We start from the raw sequence: 27,955 nt of genomic DNA on the forward strand, positions 1-27,955 counted from the left end.
ATGATATTGTAACAAAAAGACGCATGAATTTGCAATTTTTTTTTTTTTTTTTTTTTTTTTTGCAAACCCGGATTGTGGGTTTTTTATGGTGACATTTTTATAAAAAATTATAAATTATCACATGGATAAATAAAAATATAGAGGTGACAAGGCATTCGAAATACTATTGCATAGCCTTCAGATGTTCCCTTTGGTATGAATTAAGGATATATTCGATATGTTATTCCAACTCGGGCATCTTAAATTGTTTTTTTTAATTAGAGATGCAACATTTTGAAATGAACTCATAGAGCTCAAAATATTTTATTTAATCGTCACTAGAACTTTATTTACGTAAACACATAGTCACTCAGGATTCCGTGTTCCGTTAAGATTGCACAATTTGTTAGAAATAGTAATTAATTAGAAAATCACTTATGAACAGCAGTGCCAGGAAACTCAAACCATCAATTTGACAGGACTTACAGATAAAAATCCCTAATTAGACTCAATAAAATATGGGTACATTGTAGGTATCAGTTTGCCCGCGCGTCATACGTTTTCTTTCTATCTCGAAATTGGACATATACGCCGACAGCTGATAGTTGAAATTCAATTATAGCAACCTTTTAATAATAAGAAAATAACTTCGTAAAGCAAAGAATATATTATCAGAATAAAAGGAGAAAGATTTCGACTTTTTTGAGATATTCGGACTTGAGCTCTTGGAGGATCATGAAAAGTAAATGGAAGGTCTCATAATGTAGAGGAGTTTCTGAGTTTGTCTCTTATGAAGTATTCCGGAGGGTGGGGGGAGACTCGGAGTTGATCCGTGGACTGAGGAATGAGGCCGGAGGAGATCCCATCTCATAAAGTAAAGCACTACAAAAAATTATATATATATATAATCCTGGGGAAGCTTCTGATCAATGATAATGGAGAGGAACTTCAATGTCATCAAATCCATTAACTCCTGAAACAGAAAATTACTTTAATTATACAGAAATATTAATATACAGTACAAATTCCAATGATTGTTTAGCCCTACGTGGATTCGAGGAATTGTGACAGATTAAGTCGATATCCCTTTCCTCTTACTCCGCTGTCGTCGTCTCCAACTTCGATATATAAAGAAAAAGTATGACTTATATAATGTATATCCAAAAAATATCATGAGGTAGACTCGTTTTAGTTTTTTCAAAATACTCGAAATTTGAATAGAGTCAACACATCCCTAATTACAAAGGTATTCAAATTAATTAAATAAAACAATGTCTTCTTTTTTTTTTTTTACTTTAATTCCATCAAAGTCATATTCACTGGGCCCTCAATTAGAAAGTACAATTTATTATAATACACTTTAATATTTATTTAAAAAGTATTGTACTACTCACTTAGCTTTTACAAAGTGAAGATGTTTATCGTGTAAGCTCTATTTATACTTACATTTCCAAATGGATGGAAAAACCGTTTTTGTCATGCACTAATTCCCGAGGAGATATTTAATTATCACATCCTAGTTTTACTAATGAGAAAAGAAATATTCATAAATGTCACATAATGTACGTACAATTTATAGGACGAGTATGTACGAATGGTATTCAGTCAATATCTAATTGGTTTTGAGTAGTAAGTAGTAATAATGGCTTTATACTTTCTGTAGGTACTCTTATATATATATATATATATTGAGAATTCTTTGGGGATCATAGACATACATAGTATGTACAATATATATTGTGGGATCTTTTAGAGACCATTTCCTTATCTATCATACGACGATAAGTAAGTACACTTACATACAAATGGTTATGATACCTATTAAATACATATTTATTTGGTAAAAAGAAATCAATGTTTTCTAACAAATTTTAAAAGCATTTATTAATTCAGTAAGACTGATATATCTAGTGTAAGTAACGTAGTCACAATACCAATATTTGGGTACCAAAATGGGTATCCGTATTGCCATTAAAAGTATAAAACAAACATGTCGTTTAGGGCAATTATCATGCATTTAAAGAAGGAAATGTTTTGTCCTCAGATAGATTAATATAGATTGCTTGAGGGTACCATTAATCGCATTTTTTTTATGTCAGCTTTTATAAGTGGAACTTTATGATATACATATACAAACTAGAAAATCCTTCAGTATTTAAAGCCCAAAAAATTAAATATAGCATGAATTTTCCCAGCAATTGCTGAATTCATGCGATAAGAAGGTCAGAAAGTAAGACCGTATTCTTTTATTTATCAGCAATGGGGCTTAGAAATGAGGGGGTTTACGTCATGACGTCGGGGGCCATTTAAAAAGTATGTACGCAAAAATTTTCCATTTTTTACTCTCTCTTCCATTTTTACGTAATGTACGTACTTTATTATAACTTGTGTTTGGAATTTCAAAACCTCTACACACCTGAGTGCGTACATACTTTGTGCATATCCCCGAATGGCGCTGCCAAAGGCGAGACTAAAATAAATTCTTTATAGTACTATTTAAAATACTGCAGTATAACAATAGCCATATAATTATAGCTGGGATTTTTGTAGAGAAAAAACACCGTTTAGTAAAGGAAAAAAAGTTTGTGCGCGTGCCCTTTTTTTTAATATATATTTACCAAGCAAAGTTTGTTTGTTTGTATCAATTTATGTTTTAATGAGAAACCGTCATTCTCGATGTAAGAAGTAACAACAGGGTAATAGTAATGAAATATTGCAGTCCATTTTACATTTAATATCAAGCGTGTATATAGGATTCACTATAAATAATAGTCCTTGACGTACATCATATAATATATATATATATTTTTAAAGAAATAACAATGTGTTCGTATTACTGAAATCTTGCATGCGTTTTGCAAGTAGCATCAAGCGTGAGTAGCTGAGGCTCAGCCATGTAGTGTACTAGAGACTAAAGTACTCATTGGCTCATAACATCCTAATAATTTTGTTTCTTACCTTTTTATTTTTCTTCTTTTATTCTGTCTGGAGGGGAGAGAATATCTTTAATATATTGAGTAATATACATGTTTGAACAATGTTTATTTTATGAAAAACGAAGAGTAATACTGATGTTTTCTATAAGTATCGCTCCTGCCTTCTTCTTGCGCTCTCCAGGAATCCCATTCCTACCTATAGTACATGTATACCAAACAATAGCAAGTTATGCACATCATAATGACATATGAAAGTACCCATTAACTTCATCACCTTATACGGCATATGTAGGCATCCCATCCATACACAATAGAGTTCAAAATAAGGGGTTCAGTACACTTACACATAGCTTAAAGAACAAATAATTTTAATAATAATATCCACTGATTTTCACTTTCTAAATGCAACAATAGGTATCTGATTAAGAATTTACTTTCTCTCAACCATGTAACTAATACATAGATAAAATCTTCTTTTTTTAAAGCCTTAAATAAAATATGATGGTTTTTTAACAAACAAAAAAGTTAGATATGATAAAAGTCCTTGCTTTATACTATGCAAAAAAATGATAATATTCATTTATATTTGCAGTCTATATTATGTGCAAATAAATTTATTACTATGGGAATTAGGGAGGAAAGAACCTAGAATAGAAAATTTGTGACATAAATAGATTAATAATCATTATAAATATTTAGTTTTGAGGCCATTTAGTTACTGATCAGGACATAGAAAAACAATAAAATATTTTGTAAAATACCACGATTTACTATGTATCTATTTTTAATCAAAAATTATCATAGCAAAATATGATTGCCTAGTAAAGCCGTACTTTCCTATAGTGTAACCAATAAAAAATGCACACTTATAGTACTTAGATTAATTAAGCGTCGACCAACTAACAAACTTCCTGTCATAATATACAAGGTAACTCCTCAAGCTACCCAATAGCTACCCAATACTTGGATGTTCTCTCCTCAAGAATAAAAGAATGATAATAGCAGTTTGAATTTTTTCTTAATATGATTATATGAGCCATGGATAAAGAAGGTATCTGTGTAAATAAAAAACTATGTATAGCGAATAAAAAAGGATAAACGGTTTAATCGTGTGCTCGTTCTTCTTTTTTGTTCATTATTTAATCAGGGGTGGGGTGTTAAAATCTCCCTCTAAAGGAAGAATTCTTACCCTTCTTTGGTGTAAATTGATTTTATAAAATAAATATATATGCTTTAGATATAATTATAATATTTTCTATGCACTAATGCTATTTTAAATATACAAGGTGAATTGCTTTAATGTAATAATTCATTATCTCCTTAAAATCATATAACAGGTAGCTTATAAATACATGGGTATTTTATTCCAATAATACCATATGTCTCGCTCCCGTCTTCTCCTGATTGATTAAAAAATCACTTCGGAACGACAACAGCGTGAGGAAACTCAAAGGATTTGTTGAGCTTTGTTGATAAAAATCACAAAGCTGAATCAATAAAATATGAAGTCAACTCGTATTTTTTTATTTCATTTGAAAATCGACTCACCATTTGTATGGAGTCAAAAATACTTGACTCAAGTCGACACAACACTAATTCATACATAGCACGAATTGACACTCTTTTTCCAAGAATTGGTAATTTCTTATTTGAAGTACTCCTAGTTACTTGGATTGAAATCATTATATGTATTAATAATAAAATATGCTTTAATACTCACGACAAACAATCGGAAATGTTTGCATGAATCATTTTCATTCCAAGAATCTAATATATTTAGATATACATCTTATAAACCCACAGACACAAAGGCGGCCCATCTAGAAATGGCCCTCCTCTCTAAAAAGCTTGATAGGAATCAAATCCGCTTGTGTGTGTTCCTAAATTTTATATTAAAATACTTATGTATTATCTACATACTCCATTAAACATAATTGTTCCTATTGAGAGTAAGTTATAATATAAAGTTGTTCATCTCCTTAGGTGATTTTATTTTTACTGATTAGAAATCAATATGAAGTTGTTGAACGCCGCACATATGGTTCTCCTTCATGATAATGTCTACATCAGCCATTTTTTTTTATTAGCTTGGTAGGTCAATGCTCTTTATCTTTTAACGTCCTTAATCAGTCTTTAGATGACCAATCTATATACAGTGGAGAAAATAAGTATTTGAACCCTGTACGATTTTTGACAAAGAAAAGAACAATCTATAATTTTAACCTTAGGTTTGTTCTCATAATGAGAGACATTAAAAAAAAATGTTTGAGGAAGTAAAATACTATGTATAACTTTTCGTCAAGCATGAGAATGGAAAAATTCTGCTTTGGGGGTGTCTTTCTGCTAAGGGAAAAGGACGACTTCACTCCATTCAAAGAAGATTCCTAGGTGGGATGGAGTAAATGTAAAACTATGATGTTAACTTATAGTTCATCAGTGCAACCAATTAAAGGAACATTAAAAAATGGGTCGTGGATAGTATATTCCAGCACGACAATGATCCAAAACAATGGCTACAAAAGAGTGGCTCAGGAAGAGCCACATTTATGTCATTGAGTGGCCTCGCCAGTTTCCAGACTTCACTCCCATAGAAAATCTTTATCACTTACCAAGTCCTAAAATATACCTATATTGGCCAAGGAGAAGGGGTCTTACTAGGATTTTGTTTGACTACTTTAGACGTTATTCGTTGATCAAGAACGTTTGCAACCTTATTTTGGTTAACTTTTTTTACAATTAAAAAATAATTAATTTTTTTATTGTTCTCTAATTAAAAACCCATTTGACAGATTATCATTTCATTTTATCACAAATTTATGAAAAGTTTAACAATAACCAGCGCTAATTGTTGGGTCTGAAAATCCCAGACCAGTCTGAGACCGTTATAATTTTTCGTGGACTGAACTAAATTGGTCCTTTAAAGACATTTTTTCTGGTCCGGTCTTACAGAAAAACTTGCTCTAGATTGGTCTCATTTAAAAATACATAGATTAATTATTGATGACGTTATGTTAGTTTCAAAATTGTGAACATTAACCTACGATGAAATCATGTGAAATTAAATGTAATACATAAGTCATATTTCAGTCGGAAAGGGGGGGGGGATCGTTCAATAGATTGAGACCGAAAAAATTGTTCTACGATTTTAAAACGATTAAAATTCTCTCTGAGGTCTTTAATTGAATCAAAACCTTTCAATCAGAAGACATGAATGTTTTTTTATGACTTTATAAATGGGCTCAAGGTATGTTTTATGTACGTACATATAGACACATCCATTTTGGGGGGGAACATGTTTGATGCATGGGAACCAAATAACAAGATGATTTAATTTATTACTTGAGCGCCTATAAGTTATAACCTACATAGATTATAATAGTTGTGAATATTAAAGAAAGGAACGTAAGGTATGTAGCCAGATCTTGAACATGGTTAAATATGTAGTTTGAATATCAATTAATGTATGATAGTTCATGATCTACTCAATGAATGCATGGGTCATTCTACATATAATTTAGTCAATTGATGAGCGTACATACATATGAGTTATGAATATGGTTGTATAAATTATGACCGAGAACGACTGAATGTTTTTTCTAGCATGCGCTCTTAACAATGTGTTGTTGTCTTTTTATGTATGTATTCTTTTATTAAATTGACATCATTATTCTTTAATTCCAAGTATAAATTAATCACTAGTTCGTGTGCTCATGAATTACAGAAAGTAAAATTAAAGATTTGTTGGGGTGTTATAAGTGTACATAAGTACTCGTTGGACTCAGACTAAAATTTAGGATCTACATCGGAGAAATTCCTCCTACCTTTGATCTTGCTAGTTACGGAGTGGGATTTGTGTTTATTTTCTTTCTCTCACGGCTGATTGTTTTTGAAACTTGTGTCTACCCATGTCTATAATTATATGCCAATTACGTTATTTTTTATATATTTAGTACTTTAATAAACATTTAACAGAACTTTCTGCGGAACCTGTATATATATATATATATTTCTTTTTGAACAAATTGATAAATTAATTTATAAAAGAATGCTATGTGTTAAAGACGTTTTATTTGAGAAAATACATTTAACATTTTTTTTTTTTTTCAAATGACTTTTTCTTAGAAAACTGAATATTTTGTGTATATATTTATTGATATATTTTTATTATAAAAATATACAATGTTCAGAGGCCTTATTCTTTTCAATCAAGCAGAGAACATAAAAAAAGTAAATGCCCCTACCCTAAAGTCGGCTTTAACAATTGCAGGGCCCTATGGAAGACGGGACTTAAATCCCAATCTATGTAAGAATTAAGATAATAACTAAGGCAAAGGCCAGCTTAAGCGTGAGATAAAGATAAATGTACATAATTCTTCTCTTTCTTTCATTTTTGGCTTTAAGCTTGGATTTTTTTTTCTTTAAATATTTGAAAATAGAATGATTTTTTTATTCAGTGTTATTTTTCTAGAAAATAAATTTCTTATTTTATGCAAATGACCTTTTTATCAAAAAAGAATTTGAGACAAGTGCAGGATCTAATGGAAGTACAGAGCTTTACTGTGGCTGCATAGACCGGCACTGAGTGTCAACAATGCACATCTACATATGTAACACCTGCCTTTGATCATAATTGAATAACATATCAAATCCATGAGTCAACCCTCTTGACATGTGGATTAGATATTTGATCCATTTTTAATTATATATTATAAATATTATGATTACAAATTTTGCCATGAAGAGGATAATTATGTAGGACGGTAGGTTGATGGATAGATAAGAAAATAATTGCTTTTCATCCTCTAGCTAACCAACGTAATTTCATAACGTGAAATTTTAATATCTCACAAGAGACGATCAAAGGGATTTACGAATACGTTACATATTTTATATTTTTAAAAACTTTTAATTAACAATATTTCTATTGGATTATGTTAATGCCTTTGATTGGTAAAATTAATTTAATTTATAATTTGATTTATGTTAATATATGTATGTAAATATATACCTATATATAAATTTTGGCACAAATAATCTACCATACATAATTGTAAATTGTTCTCCTTGTAGATATTTACAAGATTTGTAGGTTGTTTATTTGGTAAAAACTTTTGAAGAAAAGAAAATAGAACTTTCTTGGATATAAAGTAATGCAAAGAGACAATCACAAGGAGGTCATGTGTAAATGTTACTGCCCCTACGCCACAGATTTATGAGAATATATGTAAATTCTTGTATTTTAAAAAAATCAGACCTTTTAACGTCTTTAAATGATTAATTTTTTTTCAAATAGAAGAATATCATAACTTGCAATCTTAAATCAGTGTTTTTTTTAGGAGAATCGATTATTAATTTAAATTATTTCATTTATATTTTTAGAAAATTATTTTATACTTTTCCTTATTTTTTATTCTAACTTGGCATTCCTTCTAACTTTTTGTGCCCATAGAATATTAATCACAGGAATTTTATGCACCCTGTGGCCTCTCTGCCACTGCTATTAATTATTTAATAACAATTTGTATGTAAATTAATTTTCTAACGTATTGATTGATTAATTTCTAAAGGCAAACCAATCTATAGATAACGTTGTTGTTTAATCATCCGTTATTATCATATTTTAGACCCTTATATCAAGATCTTTATAAAAAGGTAACAGCATTGAGGAGTAGAAAATAAAATAATAATTCCTATCTGTGTTACTATTTAATGACGTCACAGTTGGGAATATATATTTTTTATTATTCAGATAAAAATTGGCTGAAATACATTTTGTTTAATCCATTCTTGAACAATAATCGATTTCATATAAAATGTATTCTCAACTTCTTACCCTAGTGACGGCATTAGAATACTATTTTATTTTCTACGCGGCGTTGCATAACTAACACAAAAATATACCGTGTATTTGTCGTCAGCTGTCAATTTTTTGTCCCCCTTCCCCCTTATCAGTGTACCAAACGTTGATAAATTGAATTACAATTAGCTTTTGTTAATCTGTGAATACTTCTCAACCATTATTGAGCTATAATTCCATTGTTTGGGAAGAATTGGCTAACTACCAAATGATTTCCATGTAAAAAGTTGCGCGATACAATAAGGGTAAGGACTTGTCTACTACCCATACCTTATTATATAAAATTTGGCTCGTACATTTTATTATATTATTATTTCCCCAGTTTCTCATTTGATTAAAAATATTTTCATTTTTAAATTATGTACATATATTAATTCCTTTAAATGTACATGTAAATGATGTGAAGCCAAGTAATGACGGAAAAGAATATCCATATTTCCCATCAAGTTAAACGAGTAGTGAAATCTACAGGATGATCATTGTATAATTAAGACAAATTGATTCGCTATTCCACTGCAAGGGGGAATGCCTACTTTTACATATAGATATAAATACTTGATTAATCATCAAAATCATTCACTTTCCCTTTTTAAGACATTTATTTATAATATGAAATTGATGACAAATGAGCATTCTTCTTGCCACATTATATATGTTGCCTGTCAACACAAAAAAATGATTTTTCCCAATATTGAATGTTGATTTCATTTGTATACTTCATAAACGAATTATGTCCATTTCTGTCAACAAATTATTCCTATTAATCCTTTGTGTGCAGCGCAAATTGCACTAATTAAAGCAGTCAAAATTGATTGTCATATTACAAGAATGAGAAATTGACAGATTTTATTCGAAAGACCATATCGGGGCCACTATAAGTCTCTTATATCCAATAAAGATTCTTAGCTATAGCGTACCTTCTTTTGTATTTTAACTCATCCCACAAATTTGAATACAAAGCCAATAATTGACCCAAATATGTCTATGAAATATTGAACTGTATATATGTATGAAGTAAAAAAAAAGGATTTTCTTCTTTTCGAGATTTTTTTTATGTTGAGGTTCCACATATATACTTTATGGCCATACAAACTTATAAAAATGGTTGGAGTCATTACTATAATATTACTGAATATACATAAGTGCAAAGAGTTAAGAGCAAAATCACTAGCCGACCTCCCGGTCTATGTATTTTTTACTCGGGCTATCTAAAAATATACCCGATATGTGGCAGGCTAAGGATGAGAAGAGACGGTACGGCATTCTGTAATCCATTTTTTGTTATTTTTTCGTGTTAATAAAAGTTCAAAAATTTTTAATTTGATTAAATATGTTATCAATTACATTGAAAGCAAAAAGTACAAAAACTTTAAGAGTACTGTCGGAAAGATACTCGGGAATTTGAAATTTTACAAACCCTGGAGTTGTATGTACAAATTTTTGGGATCAAATGGCTTGGTGCTCAGCAATACGTCTAATATTCCGGGCCATGTGTTCCACAGATATCCAGGACTGTGCGAGACAAAATCCGTATGGCATTGCTATGAACTAACACTTTAGTCCTTTCAAATATAAATATAAGTCGTATAAAAGTTGTGTTTTTTTACAATTTGTAACTTGTATGAGCTAGTTTCAATCAAAAATGAGATGAAAATTGAGAGTCCTACATGTGATTAGGATAATGTAATAATTGAATATTCCTTGGACAGTCGATATCCTTAGATATGTGTATATGATGCAACTATTGCCTATATTGATGATAGTTACGAATTTATAAGTTTTATATGACATTATAGAGTTCAGATGCCCACTATTATAATACTTGTAAATACATAATAAATAAGACATAATAATACTAATAGATAAAAAACAAAACAATAGCATTAAATTGGTAATTAAATAGACAGATAGAAACTTAAAATATACCACCATGGGATGAAAATTGTAGTTTGTAACCATCTGCGTGTACAAGTTGCAACTTGTACACAATGTTTAAATATTAGATTTGATTAAAAGGATGATAAATGAACAGACATACAATAGTCAAAGGGGAAAATTGATGTAGAGTATATTCTAGTTCAATTGGAATAAGGGATTGAGGGGGCATTTGTCATACTAATGTATTATCTTGCAAACATAACTTTTATGTTATATACATACATGATCATTCAACAACGTAATTTGCCCCTTCAAAGTTTTAGACTTCTGATTGTCTTTCATACAAATTGGGTTTATGAATGCATCAGTATCATACACATAAGTTGGTTCTAATGGCAGTGTGATTGAAAATCTGAAACCCACACTAAATGGATAACCAGGGATCCCCTCCCCTAGAAAAAAATGTCAATACTTTGATGCTCTGAAGCATTGTATGAATAGGGCATGAGCGTTGTTAAATTTTATTAGTTTGTAGTAAAGGCTTCAGAGAGTGGCGCCGTGTTGCGGGGAAATCATACAACTTCAGAAGGATAATAACCAATAGGGCATGAGCTTTCTTTACTTAATTGTAGCTAGACATCCACCTCTTGAACATTCATCAATCATGCCTCCTCCCCCCCTCCAGTATGTTATTAAATAAATAAAGAAATTAGAAAGAGAAACTCATTCATCATCTGGGAACATAATTGAATATTCTAATAAAGAAGACAAGTTAAAGATTTTTTTCCAAAAGATATAATGACCTTTTTTAGTATATAAATTCGGCTGACATTTTTTAGAAAATTTGTGGTATTTTTTTATTATAAAGTTTACGTATTTTTTAATATAAATTATATATGTCGTCATCATAAGAAACCTCTGCCATTGCTAAAAACTCAAATGTATCTCATTTTCACATCAGTTTCTTTCATCCATGTACATTAGGCATTATTTTTTTAATGGGTATGAACTTTGTTTACATATATTGTCTGTAGAGTGGGGCATGGCCCGCCTAGTTATCGTCCCTGGATGCTAAGTTCATTTATTTGTAAATAGAGATAAGATAAAAGTTGATTATAAATATAAAGAATGGTTCCATCACTTCAATGACTGTAAATCTATTGTGATGTGCGCAGATTTTGAAGGGATGAAATTATTATAGCAGTCAGGCACTTAGATGTTAATAACTTGTCAAATATGTAAAGCCATAATTTTTCTCTAACATTTCCTTCAAAATTTCTCTCTCAAATGCAATTTAACCATGGCAAACAAATCTGGCAACCAATGATTAATAACTACTAATAGTAACAGTACTGTATATAATCGAATAGCTCATAACTCATGTAAATCTTTTCATTATAGGTAAACGAAATCCTTCCCGAGGAAAAGTGTAATTACCGCCCACAACGTGTTTGCCACGAGTTGGATCATAAAAAAGAAGCAGAGGAAGCAGAAGAGTATAAGAACAAATTTAATTCAACAAGACCTGGAGTGGAGAACACACCCAATGGATGCACAATTACACCTGTACAAAAATGCGAACGACGTCAAAGTAATCCAAGAACTGTAGTCAAGAAAATGAAAAAGAAGATCTGCAGTACAAAGGCCGAGCTAGAAAAACAACATAAATTAAATAAAATCTTTCGAAAGCAACCTTAAACTTTGTTAGAAGAAAAAAAAGATATTTTTTAATATATATAATGAAGAAAATATGTTTCTTTCATTAACTATAATAATTATTTTTATTGAACCAAATAAGTTTAACTATTTTTTTTTTCGTCAAAAAAAAACTATTCAATTGACTGCAATTTAGTTGTAGATTAATTATTATTATTATTGAATCTCTCTCCATACATACCTATATATAAAAAATGATAATATGTGGTGCGTCAAAACTAAAACATTCCGGAATAATCATCAAGCAATGTCCAATTTATTTTTTACTTCATAAATGCAAATTTCCAAATGATTCGTAAGAACAATTGGTTGATAGAAATTGAAAAATGATTATTAAGTGAAGTAACCAACTTGAGAAAGATCTATCTAGCTTGCTTTTGTGTTGACGGGCCACATATGAAAATGACCAATATATTATACTTTTTTTATAAGTTACCACTTTGCATCGCAACCTATCATTTTTATATATAAATCACAAAACCTTATCCACACTTTTTAACAAGTGCCATTTTTGCTAAACGTCGTTTTTTGTTTTTTTTTGTCTTTTTAAAAAGCTTATTCGATGATTTATTTGATTATAAATAATCATCAAGTCTAATCAAAACATCCTCTTCCCTCAAATCCAGATGAACTTTTATTAAAAATAACTAAAAATGCCTTGATATAGAGCATTTTTCTAATTATAGTATTGTAAATAATATTATACATAAATAAAAATTATTATATCATATTATTTTTTATAAAACCCTGTATAAATGATGATAATTATACATACATAAATATATAAAATAAAAAACTACACTGTTGTAAGATAAATAGGGAGTAGTAATGGGTAGGTCATTCCCAAAGTTGGACTATTTATACTCGTTACCTTTAGTCTTGAATCTTATATCAAAGGTATATTAAATTATAGAAAGCGAAAATTATCTTGGTCACTCTGACAGTTTGAAAAATGTTTTGGAAGAGAGCAGCTTTGCTCTCATGACGTTTCATTAAATAAGCTACGATGATTTTCTTCCATCATCATGCATTGGCGTCCGCAGGATTATACTTTGAGGGCTTGGTTTTTGGATTTTTTTTTGGGAAAAAAATCCAAAAATATTTTTTCTTTCTTGAAAAAATATTGAAAAATACATTTTTTGGGAAAAAAATTCAAAAATCCACTGCTGTTAACAAAAAAAATTTGAAAAATTTAAGTTTAAAGATAAACTTTACAAAAAAAAATCTAATATCAAATTTTTTGAAAAAAAATCCAAAAATCTATATCTGTTTACAAAAAAATTAAATTTTTTAGAAAAAAAATCCAATAATCTATAGCTGTTTACAAAAAATTAAATTTTTTGCGAAAAAAATTTATAATATTAAATTTTTTGGAAAAAATTTCAAAAATTCACCGCTACTCATAAAAAAATTCTAACATTAAACTTTTTGAGAAAAATTTCAAAAATCCATAGTTATTCACAGAAATTTAAATTTTTTGGAAAAAAATTGAATAATTATTTTTAATTTTTTTCCAAAAATTTCAAATATTAAATTTTGTACTAAAAAATCCAAAATTCCTTAATTTGGGGGAGAGGCTACACCCCCTTCGGAGGCCTTTGTCATGAGTCTATTTCAAAAGTACTAATTGACCAGTGGCACCTTACTCAGTCATATTCTTATTTTATGCTTGGAGGAATGAAACTCCATGGATAGAAAGAAAGGAATGTTTTAACAGTCAAAACTAAAGGTAAAGCTCGAACCTATAATACAAAAACATAAAAAGGCGTCAAATATGTCAGACGGCAAATTCTTAAGGATACGAAATTAGATGGAATCGTATATTTTAAATGATGAAAATCCAGTGTAGAATGGGCATATTAATCAAAAGAAACCAAAAATCAACATGGAACCCTGACAATCTGAAGAATGTGTGGAAGGAGAGAAGGAATATTGCTCATGACGTTTCATTAGAATAGCTACAATCAGCTGTTACGAGGGAGGATGGAAAACGGATAAAAAGTAAGGAAATTTCAAGAATTACTCATTTGTCGATCCCCAATTATACTCTGAATCCATAAAGGACTTACAAATATAACTCCGCAACCAATCCTGCCTCGTCTTTTACGAATATGAATGTTCAATCAGGCTTGAAATATAACTGAATCTATTAATGAAATGATGTTCAGTACTAAGGAATTAAATAATAATGACAACTGTTAAAGAAAAGAAAATTAATTCTGTGACTACCAATTCCAAAAAAAACGGGCCAGCTAAAAAACACACTTGATTTACATCATTATATTTTCAACCCCCAATTTAAACAGAAATCAGCTCGTTCATCACATACCTAGTAGTTTTTTAACCCTTTAAATGACATATTTCTTACAACTAAACAAAAGTGTCCCCATTCCAAGGATCTCAAGTCATACACAATAGGCTGGAAACTCAAGTTACAAATCCACCCTTTCTGACGCTTCTAAGCCACAAAAAGTAACCTTGAACTCGATAAGATGAACTTATTTTACAAACTAACTTAACGAAAAAGGGTGACAGGTTCTATATTTCCATGACAAGTTGATGGGGGGGGGCTATACTAGTAATGCTTACAAAAGTTAGGTCACTCTAATAAAAATATTTGAAGGTCGTTTCATTATGAGTTAATAGGTTTTGGGCAGTTTTGTAGACTTACCTTCTAAATTTCAATGTTTAAATACATTGAATTAATATGTATTTGATAAAGTGTTAATTATCCACGCCAACGTAGTTGAAAGGAGATTATATAATCACTTCCGTTTGTTTGTTTGTCTGTCGGTAAGCAGGTTTACGAAAAAAGTAACATATTTTGTAGGAAGATTATGGGAGGTATCATTAGATTTTGAAATGTCGAGGTCACACAAAACTTTAAAAACCATATTAGAGAAATAATTTTAGTTTCCTTCGTCCCATTTTCGTCACATTTAGTCTTGTCTTATTTTGAAAAACGAAACATTCAAAAGAAATGTCTCATTTCGTCTTTGCCTCGTAATTGTCATGCAAAAACCCTTGTTGACGAATACATTTTGTCCCCTCTTAGCTCACAAAATAAATACTACATTTCGAAAAGTAACACATGATTGAAAAGTACTAGACTTCACAAAAAGATGGCGTTATTAATGAATTTATTTAATTCACTTCATTTTTAGTTAGTATTACCAACCTTCAAAAGACAGCTGTCAAAATTTAATGACAATCTGTTCTTTAGTTGTTGAGTTATTCTGCTAAGTGTGACGAAGCTACTTTTGTTATTTACAGAACAATGGATCAAAAACAATTCCGTGTTTTAATTTTACACTGGTTCATGATGCAAAAAAATGCCGATCAAGCTAAGTAATGGCTTGAAAAGTGTTATGAGGACTCCGCTCCATAAAGCAAATAAAAAATTAACATAATAATAATTTTAACAAAAAACAATTTGGAAGGATTAGAACATGTTTTCTTTGTTAAGCCCGCAAATTTTCAGCCCATGTGTTATGTTATGCAAGTATTTGTCAAATTTGCTATAGTTGTCAAATTATTTTAAATGTTGCGGATCGGCTCAAAATTAAAGTAAACTCGAGCATAATTATTACTAGGTGGTCCATTGAAATCTGAACACTTACTAATTCAATAATTAATTATATTTGAGGGATTAAAATTAATTCATATTCCGATATATTATATGTAGGATAAACTAGTTACAAAACAGAACAGACGTGAGCTCTGTAGCTTACGTACAAGTCGATAAAATGACACTTGAACGTGATTGACGAATTTCCATTTGCGTACTCCAATCAGTTGGGCGTCTCTAAGACCAACGTCTACGACGTCTGCAAATCCGAAACGTTAGAGAGGAAGAAGGGATCTGTCAAAAATGTCCAAGTGGATCCGAAGGAGTGAAAGAAAATAGTCCAGGCCAATCCCATCAAGTACATGAAGGTTAATGCAAGACTGTCCAGAGAGCTATCAAAAAAGTGGTTGGAAAGACCCTCTTGAGGGTGGAGAGCCCACTTTTGACACAGCAATAAAAGAGATCCATCTCTTCCATTGCAAGACTTTTTTGAGTTATTTTGAACTATTTTGAGACACTTTTGGCCCCCTACAGCCCTGATGCCAAACCGCTCTACTACACCTTTTGGGTACATACTGAGGTGTCCGTCATCCAAACACCAAGGCCCTCAAAGCCACTGTCATTCAGCTCTGGGACGCCATGATAGAGGATTATATCCACCATCACCTGGAAGCCTTCATTACTGCTAACTGCGGCTACACTAATGATTAAGAGTCATCAGACACACATCCATTTATAGTATTAATTTCTTTGAAATTGTAGTGTGAATTAATAAATTATATCTTATTGAAGTTTAAAATTAAATGTTCATATTTTAATGGACCACTCAGTAGAGAGTAAATTCATTGAAAAATTGTTCCGTTTCGTCTTCTAATCGTCATGCTCAAAACATTGGATGACGGATACATTGCGTCTAGTCATATCACTACTAATAGAGAGTAAATTAATTTTATCAATGTCTCTCCATTCTAAGAATTTTTGGATTCTTCTAAAAATACACAAATAGTTCGTTCCTAGGTAGACAAAACATATTCTATTGATGCTGAAATACTTTACTCAGTATGTATTACATAAGAAAAGAGGTAACGAATAAAACTTTTTTATATTAATTAGTATAAAACATTTTTTGAATTCCTTTTTTTTCAGTCAGTCAAATGGTATCATTTAATCCATGAATAAGTAGTTCCCAACTTCTACATATTGAGAGCTTCATACTAATAGTAATGAATACTTTTTGCATGGCCTCATCAAAACAACAATGGAAAAACTATGTTTTTCTCTACTATTTGGGGTCAGTGGTATAGCCATGGCAAGGGACTCCAAGGAGTTGTATTCCCCCTCTGGCCCCTAACTAAAATGTGAATAATACTTACCTCATTAACACAAAAATTTAGGCGGTATTTTGTAGTTGCCTGTCGATGTTTATTTTCTATCAACCCTATCAGTCTTCTGAATGTTGATTGGTTGAATTAGAATTAGCTCTTGTTAACACGTTGTTATCTTTAATGTATCAAGCAACCTTTCCTCCAAAAAGAAACAGAAACCGCTATTTATATATCTTATATACTCTTAGACTATCATTGTCATATTATTTCTTCACAATTATAAAAATAAATTACATATTATTAAAATCTACAAAGTATTTTATTCGAAACGGAGCATAAGTATAGAATAAATTATGAAATAGGCATGACGTATCAAGAGAGAAGAGGGAATCGACAGCTAACAAAGAAATGCACAGGGTATTTTTGAGTTAGCGTGATAACGCCGTGTGTTAAGGTGTGAGTAGTTCCCAACGGTGGTAGTTAATTTTGACTTGAGGCTATTTCGCCTTAATATGTAAATAACCAACTGGTAAATAACAATAATCCAACCGAAAAAAATTGAATAAATTCGAAAGAAAATCTATGCAACTGTCCCAAACAAGGTTGTACCCGGTTAAGGGTAAATTGTTATATATGTTCTGATCTAGATTCAGCAATAGGTTCAAACTAATAATGAATCCAGTGCTGGCCTGAAACATTTGTCTCACCTCTAAAACTGGCCCTGGTGCAGGTAAGACTTTTAAATAGGTTTGGGGCTGAACTACAGTTCCTTAAAATTTGAGTGGGGCATGTCATCCGTAACAACTGCGCCCATGACTATTATATTTCAAACCTTTTATCAATTCCAAATTTAGCTACAAAATTGTCCAATATAAGTACCAATCTATTTTTTCCCTCCTTGAAAGGCATTGATGAATACAATTTAGTACCTATAAAGTCATTCATGTATGTATTTTCATTAGATTGTTTTTACTAAAGGATAAATTGCACTTAATTCCTATATCAAAACAGACCATAAAACAGCTACTAATCCAAATAAATCAATATTATTTATCAATGAAATAATCAGATATTTTAGAAACTGGATGGGAAATTTGAATTGTATGAACATGTGTGGTATCCATACACTAAATACTTCACTTTCCGTATTGAAAGGGATTTGTTATTTTAACGTATTGAGCATCTAAAAATGCGAATGCCATTAAATTTGCAGATAGAAATTGATTTTTTTCAGTGAAATTTTTAAATTTATTATGGGATATTAAATAAATAATCAATTCAGATTGCGTGAAAAAAGTTACGATATTAAATATGATTAAGTAAACTATTTGACACCTTGTAATAAGTAGTTAGTACTTTAGAGGGAAGAAAATTAATTTCTTTCCTATCCAATGTATTTTAATACTATTTCTTACAGATTGAGTCATCTAATGGACATATTTATATTTAATTTTGGAAGCTTTAACGCTATGTTTTTGTTGCTTATCTATTAAATATTCCATTAGAAAATTAAAAAATTAAGTTGAAAAATTAGTTAAAATCGACCTATTTTAACAGCAAATCTTTTTAAGTTGCGATATAAGGTTTATTCTTTAATTTTAGCTATAATGTAAAACAATTGAAAAATTATTATATTCCAAATATGATTTCTCATTTTACTTGATTTTGTACGATTAGACACAATTTTTCAGAACTAAATTCAAGATAACTTAATCTATAATTTATCTAAAAATGGTTGTAAAGGCCAAACCTATACCGGTTGAAAGTTTTAATAGTCATTTTCGTGTTCTACGGCTTAAATAACGATAATAAGTATGGCTTTTAATCAACGGGCGTTCCAAGACCTGAATTTGGTTGCTTATGAAATCATCAATCATTTGATTAACTTCTCGTTCGGATGGAATGTTCTCCTAGTTAAAGTGTTTTTTCGTCTCAACCATTGATATATTCTCCAAAATAATAATCTCATTCGATTCAAACATGTATAATTTCATTTATTTGGATAGCAAATATATTTTGTTACTTCGAATAACTTGTCGCTGCCTTGTAATAAAAATGTCCTATCTGGACATTTCAAATTGTTCAGAAAAGGCAAAATAAAAATATATCAACTTAAAATTTAAGTTATAAGAGGTAAATAAAAGATTTTTCAGATAGGACATTATTACTAAGCTTGTAAATTGTTAGCATTTTCGGTGTAATAAAAAAGAAAACGAAAATTAGCATGGTAACCCTGACAATTTGAAGAAGAATGTCTGGAGAAAAGCAGTTTCATGAAGTTTTATTAAATTAGCTGTGAGCAGCTATAGGAGTAAAGAAATAAACACAAATAAACTAAAAATATACTAAAATTACTCCGTTGTAGATCTTCAATTCTACTCTGAGTCCATTATTATTACTCCCCCAATTTTACAACCCAAATTATTAAATTAATAGAACCAAAATAATTAGAGTAATAAAAAGATTATAGGTGCAAACTGTTCAAGATAAGCTGAACAATCAAAATGAACACTAGTGAAAACTCAATTTTTGAAATTAGATCAATTAGGACTTTTTTATACTCGAAGAATGTTGAATCAAATTTACATTTCCTAAAATTAATTATGTTGAAACTACAAATACCACACGTTTGTCATAAGTTATGTTATGACAACGACTAATGATTCACTTCAAAATAATTTCAAATAGTAAATTCGCACAAACATTCCATTAAATTTTACAACTGAGGATTCTTAAATTGTTTAAATTATTTCAATAAGTAGATTATTGGCAATTGTCTTAGAGAAAATATAAATCACATAGGTTTGATATGCATACACAAGAAGTAATCCTCCAAGTAATAAGGATAATTTTTACAAATCCTTGGTTGACCAAATGTTGGAGTAAAAAAAACTATTTTTACTGGATATCAAGTGTAAAGTAAGCATAAAATGACAAAGAATGAATAAAAATCAATACATATTGAAGTTATAGCAAGCTTTTAGAGGCTATTTTGGATGTCACGTATTTAACAAGACTGCTACGATCCGTTACGGTATTTGAAACTTTATATTTCTTCCGAATAGCACTTTCATCAGATAATTTTGAGAGGTTATCTAGGGGTATTCGTGTTCCTTGTACACCCAAAGCATCAAATCTTGTTGCTTCGGAGTTCTTATCTAGAAAGATAAGTCCAAGGAGATGAGTTGACTCATCATTTATTCCAAAAGTCTGCAACGCATCTCGTATATTAGAAGAAGGGCTGAGATTGAAAAGGATTTCAGTTAGGATTGATTTGGTAATCATGGATTTTCTTTGTTGAGCTATTGCAGCCTTATTGGCAGCTACAACAGCGCAAAATGGTTCCAAAAGAAAAGTTGGATTAATGAAACAAACGTCACGAATATCTTGAGATAAAATGCGATCCTTCAGCTGAGATGAATTCTTGACATCCTTCCACAATGCTAGGGAGCATTGTAAATTCCCTTCAGTGCACATATCCCATCTCTGATCCATCTTCATTCTACTATTAAGTATTATTAGTTAATTACTTTAAATTGAATTGACTTTGTTTACTCTTTACTTTAAGTTTATAACATGATCAATATTTATTTATTTACAACTATTAATTGTATACTATAAAATAGTATAAAATCAATGAGTTCTGGAGGAGCAAACGCTCGAATCCCGCAACCTGCTGAAGTAAAAACATCATTTTCGGCAAGAAATACCAATTGGTAAACCAATATAGGCTTTGTACAATTTAAGGAGTATGTACGTATAACCAAGAACTACTAGAAATAACGTACTGCTTGTACAATTATAATTTATCGTAGTTGTCGTTTTATATTAACATCACATGGTATTGTAATCAACTCTTCCACTTTATGTCAATATTTGAAATCCCCAAGAATTGTTTTTTTGTTTAATAAATGATGGAATGACAGAATGCATATCATTAATTATATGTAAATAATATATGTTGTGTATATGTTAATAAACTAATGAATTTGCTCTTCATATTATAAAGTATTAACTTCAATTCGTATTTTTACAATATTATGATGTAGTAGGTTTCATTCAAATATTTAATTAATATGAAATATGATTCCTCCATTCCTTTTTCAATAATAATGGAACTATCAACTATTACAAAATAGTCTTGAAATTATCACCAAAAATGAGGTTGCGTGCTCAGAGCTAGTGCTCCTTTAGATAATATATTCTTGGTGTTAATTTATAATGAAAATAACAGCATGTAGATGGCGTTAGGCTATAATTATGATGTCAGCGGTAGGCTCTTGTAAATACATTTCTAATTTCGATTTGACTCAAATTTAAGACTGAGGTTAATAAATTATATTTACAAAATATATGGAGGACTTAGTCCATATATAAATTAATTAGTCTGCATTACATCGATTCTTCAACTTCTTTTTATTAATACTAAATAGTAATGAGTAATAGCCAGTTAGGTTGGAGATGAAATGTTCCAAATTGTTTCCCCAGTTGCTGTTTGGTCTACCTCATCTCAGCATTGAGATTATGAATGTGTGTCTTTAGTATTGACAATCAGTGTTGCGGCTCATTGGAGATATTTCACAGGGGGGGATTAGACTCTTTAATTTATCAAATAGCAGGATTTCCGTACATTTTTAATTCTCCTGAAATACGTAAATAATTGTGATGTCAAGTTTTACATGCTTCAGTTATGAATAAGGAATATTAACTTAATGATATTTCTTGCAAAATTGTCGAGTGGGAAAATGTGCTTGTAAATTTACAGGTATGAGCCCCAAAGCAATGGTATTCGTAGATCAATTGCACAAATATATTCTTAGTATTGACTAAGTGGGAAATCATTTGTTGTTCTGGGTGCGTACTTATCCTCACAATTTCGCTGCAGTCATTTAAAAATCATGAAGCAAAGAAAGTTAATGCTTCTCATCCATTTTTTGAGCCTATTACACTTTGTTTTCTGCCATGAAAATTTCAAATCATGGTATGATATTATATCTAATCCGAATAAAGATTGTACTTTAGACAGTGACGCCCATAATTATGCTCTGTCTGAGCATGGTGGTCCAATCTTAGAAGTTTCCTTGGAGGATTGCTTGGAAGAAAATGATTTTCGATGGGACTTTTCGTACGATGGGGAAAAGAAACTGAGTAAAAAGAACAAAGAGTTGAATGGCTTAGCCAAAGTCCATTTTGATAAGGTACACATAGATGGAATGAAGTACGGTATATGCATTCGTACTTATAGGAAAGATATTGATAGTATCGGAGGGACGTTTGTGAAAAATCAACTTCAAGGTAAAGTTAGAATTCATTTTAAAAATGGAGAATTTATTGCTGGTTATGCGAAGAATTCCATGTTTATTGGGCCTATTCGATACTTTAGTTCAAATTTATTGCTATCCAACATGACTTATAACAAATTAGTTATTCAAGTTGATGAATCAACTGGAGTTCTTTTGATCCGTGACGGTCGTGATGGAGGTTATATTATGTATAAAGATCTTACATCTATGAAAAAATGTAAAAAATGTAATTATACGAGCTATATATATTATGGATGTCAAGAAATCGACATCAAATTCAAATCCACATCCTCATGTTCAATTGAAATAGAATCAATTAAATCGACTAATGATAAGAGAGAATTCGTATGGAATGTTCTAACAGATCAGCGACATTTTGAAAATGATGACATCTTACCTAGTTGTGAGAACAGTTGGATATATGGATCAAAAGCAAAAAATCAATTATCAGACTGGCTAGACCAGTTAGAAAGTATATATCCGGATCCATATTGGAGAATGCCAATATATAAAGAAAAGTTTATAAATAAAAATAGACCTTCATTCAGTATTAATATACCAGAATGGAATAGAGACATATTGTTACATGAATTTGAAATCAGGACTTCGATTCAAAATTTTGGTCAAATCAAAAATAATCATGGTAATTTTGAATTCAATTTTCGTTCCAATGAGTTTGATGTAAGTAATATTATTTATTATCTATATTTTTTATATTCTAATATCTTTATAAATAGGTTCAAGACAATCAACTACCTATAATGGTAGTTTCGACTCAATCAAATTTTGTTGATCCTGGAATACACTTTGAAGAAGGCAATAATGATGATATAAAGTTGATAACATCAACTAAAACATTTATTTATGGTCAATTAAAGAATGGAAAATATCATGGTATTGTACGTAGATTTGGAAAATACGTTACAGATCCTAAGCATCTATGTAATAGTACATCATTTCCTGGTTTAGCTTTCATCGGACGTTATGATAATGGAATTCCAGTAGGTCCATCATGGCGAGTAGTACCTGGTGGTGGATTATTGTATGGTGACATTAATGGAGCAGAATTTACAGGGGATAATTTAGCCTACATTTATCCGGATTTGGATACTGTTATCATTGGGAAATTCAAGAAAGGTATCTTAATTGAGGGTAAAGAAGCAACGCTTACAGGAGTGAGATGCGTTAATGGAATTTATGAAGCAAGATTTTCAGAGCCTGAAGGTCCTAGCTATCACTACTTACCTGCCACAAATGAAACATATGGGGATCAACCCATGCTCACAGATCCACTGGATAAAAAATATTATTATCTCAAAAAATCAAACGTTGATCATGAACTTGCAGATCAAGGAGTATTTGCAAGTCGTGATATTCCGAAACATACAACCATCGCATTATATAATGGGATTGTTTTAAGAAAAAGTGAGCTTGACCCATATAATCAGAGATGCAAAGATGAAAATAACAAAAAGGGAATTGATCAAAATAGTGATGAGTGGCATGCCTATTATAAATATCATGCATCACTAAGAATATGCCATTTCACAATCATTATACCTATTAATGATGGTTCAACAGAAAAATACAATGCCACTCTTGCACATAAGTTCAATCATTCCTTTGAACCAAACTGCGAATTTGGAGGTATACTAGACACACCCAGATTTGGACTTATCAGATCTTTCCCAACTATCAGAGATATAAAAAAAGGTGAAGAGTTATTTATTAGTTATGGATATCGTGAAGATGGTGCACCTCCATGGTATAAATCCCTATACGAAGAAAAGTTCAAAAAAAGAAGAACTGAAGATACTAATCATGATTATAATCAATAATCTTAATTCTATAGTCTTTATTTAATTATACATAATGTACCTATTTATTATGTTTATTTTATTAACTATCTAGTATATTTTGATAATTAATGAATATATATTTTTTATATTATAAAATCAGTCCCTCAAATCTTTATGAACAATTTGCAATTATTAAAGTAATGATAAAATTTAGTTGCATAGAACCCTTGGAATAACATTTTTTCTCACTTCTTACATTCTGAATTTCCATAATTAATCTATTGAAACTGTACTTATTCCTTAATAATTAGTTTATAATTTAAAAAGAAATGTCATTTATTGATTTAAATAGCAGCAGATTTAGTTTTTTGACCCATATAAACCTAGTCTAACATAACCAATAACCATTTGAGAGACATATATAAATAAAGTCTTTAAATATACGTAAAAATCATTTTGGAAGTCAATATTTTATATATGAGTAAGTCGTCGTCATTATGAAATAATTAATTAGAAATTGATATGTTTTATTTGAAAGGACATATCTTATTCCTATTAAGTATGATAAAACATATGAAGATTTTCAGCTATAATTAACATATCTAGGTTTCTCAACTTGTCCAAGAAATTTGAATAGAAATCCTATAACAGAATGAAATAATGGGCTCTATTTTACATATATGTATTGATATACAAAAATATTATAACTATTCTTGATTTTTGTTCAAGATTGTTTTTATGTTAACTCGTCTCATATCTTGTAAATGTTTTACATAAAATTATATTAAAGATGAAAAAGGTAGTGCATCCATTCTCGCCCTAGAATATATTTATTTTATTTAAGCATTGATAAAATTAGAACATCTATTATATTAATCTTAAAATATATACATACTAAATTAGAAATTTCTACTATTTACATAATATAGTCATTAATAAATCTAAATGGATTTAAATTAGTCACTTGATGTCTTATAGGTTTGTCTATACAACGTTTGATACCATGGAGGTCCACTATTTTCATGATAACCATAATTAATAAAGAGCTCTTCATCTTTTTTAATGTCTCGCAATGCTCTGAAAGCTACATTTATACCAAACCGTGGTGTATCTAATATGTCTCTGAACTCTGCATTGGGTCTGAAAGAGTGTTGAAATTTATGCCCTAGTGTTCCCATGTACCAAGATCCAAGCTCTGGTGGAATTGTGATTGTATAACCACAATTGGGCACATTCATGTGATACTTCATGTATCGGATATATTCCTCAGTGGTATCCTCAATACCTTTCTTCTGGCTTTCATCAATATACTTTTTATTAAACATGTCAAATTCTCTGAGTTCAAGCTGAGCCCATTGTAGAGAGCAAAAATTGTTCCTTCTTCTATATCACGACTTGCAAACACTCCTTGATCTGCAAGTTCATGATCAACGTTTGATTTTTTGAGATAATAATATTTTTTATCCAGTGGATCTGTGAGCATTGGTTGATCCCCATATGTTTCATTTGTGGCTGGTAAGTAGTGATAGCTAGGACCTTCAGGCTCTGAAAATCTTGCTTCATAAATTCCATTAACGCATCTCACTCCTGTAAGCGTTGCTTCTTTACCCTCAATTAAGATACCTTTCTTGAATTTCCCAATGATAACAGTATCCAAATCCGGATAAATGTAGGCTAAATTATCCCCTGTAAATTCTGCTCCATTAATGTCACCATACAATAATCCACCACCAGGTACTACTCGCCATGATGGACCCACTGGAATTCCATTATCATAACGACCAATGAATGCTAAACCAGCGAATATTTTTTTCGCACAGTTGCTGTTAGAACCTGATACCAAGCGACCAAATCGTCGCACAATACCATGGTATCTTCCTCCTTTAATATGTCCAAGAATCACCAATTTGGAATCCAAAAGTTCCTTTAGTTTTTCAACTGCATGATCTTCTATTTCATAAACAATATGGAAGGTTGATTCATCGAATCTCATTTTGGAAACAATAAACATATAATTTTGAATATTTTTTTTCTAGAGGAGATAAAAATGATTAAATGATGAAAGAGTCGAATAATATTGAACTTATTATAACTAACTTACAGAAAATTTGGTTGTGTTCAACTTAAAAATTAGTTCTCCATCGATATTAGTTTGTGTTCCATAATCTTCCACCAAATCTTTGGCTGTAAAGTTTACATTAAGATATGATCGATTCCATTCTGGTACTTTGACGTATATGGAAGGTTTATCTTCCGTTTCGTCAATAGGATTTGAAAAGGGCTGACTTTTCCAGTAAGGATCTGGGGTGAGCTTTTGTAACTTATCAAACCAACTTTTTATGACTTTTTTTGCCTCAGATCCTGTTATCCACTGTTTGGAGCAGTCTACAAAATCATCTTCTCCATTATAATGTCTTTCATCTCTCAATCGATTCCAGCGAAAATTTCTTGAAGGTTTAGATTCAGATTTATTTATTTGGATGTTATAATGACATGAATTACTTTGAAACATGTAACTTGTTTCCTCACATTTATTCAGGATATAGTTTGAATATCCATTATTATCACAAATAACTTGAACATCCTTGCCATCTAATCCAATAATGTGATCGTGTACGGCATCATTTATAAAACTATGGTAGTCAAATTTTTTAATCCAATTATTCTTATTGGATGTAACATTCACAAGTTTCTCCCTTACAAAGTACCTCACAGGACTAATAATCTTAGAATCCCTGGCATAGCCATCCATAGTTGTTTCACCTTTGAAATATACCTTGAAATACCCTTGAATTTCATTTGCTTCGAATGTTGCATCAATACGATTTACATCTGAGGATAAAGTTCTCACACAAACTCCTGTTCTAAACCCATGGTTCGTGTTTGTATTAAATGCAATAGTTCCTTCACCATTCAATGTTTTTTTCTTTAACTTTTTTCCCATATCTAATTTGTAGTTCAAAGAATATCCATTATCTTTTGAGCAGTCGTTCAATAGCGTCTCAAATAAACCATATTTGTAATTTTCGTGAACCAAAGTATTTTTTTCATCATGAGGATTAGGAGCACATCTATTTTTGGGATTTGAAACAAAGTCATACCATTTATTTACATCGTCCTTGAGTGTTCCATGTGCAAATATTATATTTATCAGAATCAAATATGTTATAATCATTATTGAAAAGTAGCTCTACAATGACTAAAATAGTCTGATCCATCGAGCAGGAACAACACTTGAAATATTTACACAGCATAATTATTTATTATCTACTTCTTTCATGGCCTTAACCAATGAAACATTAACACAAAAAAGCACTTTCACTCTACATACAAGCTTCAAATATAAGTAAAGAATTGCATTGTAAATTCATTTAGAAATTGACTACAAGAATTAAATTACTAAAATTAAGTTGTTTCGTACAAAATGACAAAGGCCGTAGAAAATCCTTATAATGCAAGTCCAAAGTTTTGTTATCGAGTCTCAAGTCTTTGATCAGAAGTCCAAGTCCTGAAAATATTTCAAAGTTTTAAGTCCATAATAATTCATTTGAATCTTAAGGTTTTTCTTGAGTTACTTATAAGTAATTCGGAGTT

At 30.4% G+C, this 27,955-nt stretch overlaps 4 protein-coding genes across 5 annotated transcripts in view; 2 read left to right on the top strand and 2 right to left on the bottom strand.

Annotated features, from left to right (window-relative positions):
* Window positions 1-13,182, top strand: part of LOC121117956 (uncharacterized) — a 55,246-nt gene extending 42,064 nt beyond the window's left edge. Inside the window, exon 3 of the mRNA XM_040712496.2 lies at window positions 12,052-13,182. Coding sequence (XP_040568430.1) covers window positions 12,052-12,348 — 297 coding nt within the window. The 3' untranslated portion in view covers window positions 12,349-13,182. The remainder of the gene's footprint in view (window positions 1-12,051) is intronic.
* A 6,804-nt stretch (window positions 13,183-19,986) lies between these two features.
* Window positions 19,987-20,843, bottom strand: LOC121118476 (EKC/KEOPS complex subunit Tprkb). Its single transcript, XM_040713056.2, has one exon. It carries the CDS (start codon window positions 20,758-20,760, stop codon window positions 20,227-20,229), a length of 534 nt encoding a protein of 177 aa, XP_040568990.1. The 5' UTR covers window positions 20,761-20,843; the 3' UTR covers window positions 19,987-20,226.
* Window positions 20,844-21,508: 665 nt separating this feature from the next.
* On the top strand, window positions 21,509-24,835 carry LOC121117500 (uncharacterized). Of its 2 annotated transcripts, XM_040711957.2 has the most exons (3): window positions 21,539-22,457; window positions 22,505-23,243; window positions 23,300-24,835. In XM_040711957.2, the coding sequence occupies exons 2-3, from the start codon at window positions 22,614-22,616 to the stop codon at window positions 24,398-24,400; spliced, it is 1,731 nt and encodes a 576-aa protein (XP_040567891.1). In that variant the 5' UTR covers window positions 21,539-22,457; window positions 22,505-22,613; the 3' UTR covers window positions 24,401-24,835. The 2 variants fall into 2 exon arrangements, with proteins under 2 accessions (XP_040567890.1, XP_040567891.1); XM_040711956.2 differs by having other exon boundaries at window positions 21,509-23,243.
* Window positions 24,836-25,029: 194 nt separating this feature from the next.
* Window positions 25,030-27,572, bottom strand: LOC121117501 (uncharacterized). Its single transcript, XM_040711958.2, has 2 exons — window positions 26,463-27,572; window positions 25,030-26,393 (listed from the first exon to the last, which is right to left on the bottom strand). Exons 1-2 carry the CDS (start codon window positions 27,534-27,536, stop codon window positions 25,608-25,610), a joined length of 1,860 nt encoding a protein of 619 aa, XP_040567892.1. The 5' UTR covers window positions 27,537-27,572; the 3' UTR covers window positions 25,030-25,607.
* Between the last annotated feature and the right edge of the window lie 383 nt (window positions 27,573-27,955).

Source organism: Lepeophtheirus salmonis, chromosome 5, assembly GCF_016086655.4.
Source record: "Lepeophtheirus salmonis chromosome 5, UVic_Lsal_1.4, whole genome shotgun sequence".
Taxonomy (NCBI): Eukaryota; Metazoa; Arthropoda; class Copepoda; order Siphonostomatoida; family Caligidae; genus Lepeophtheirus; species Lepeophtheirus salmonis.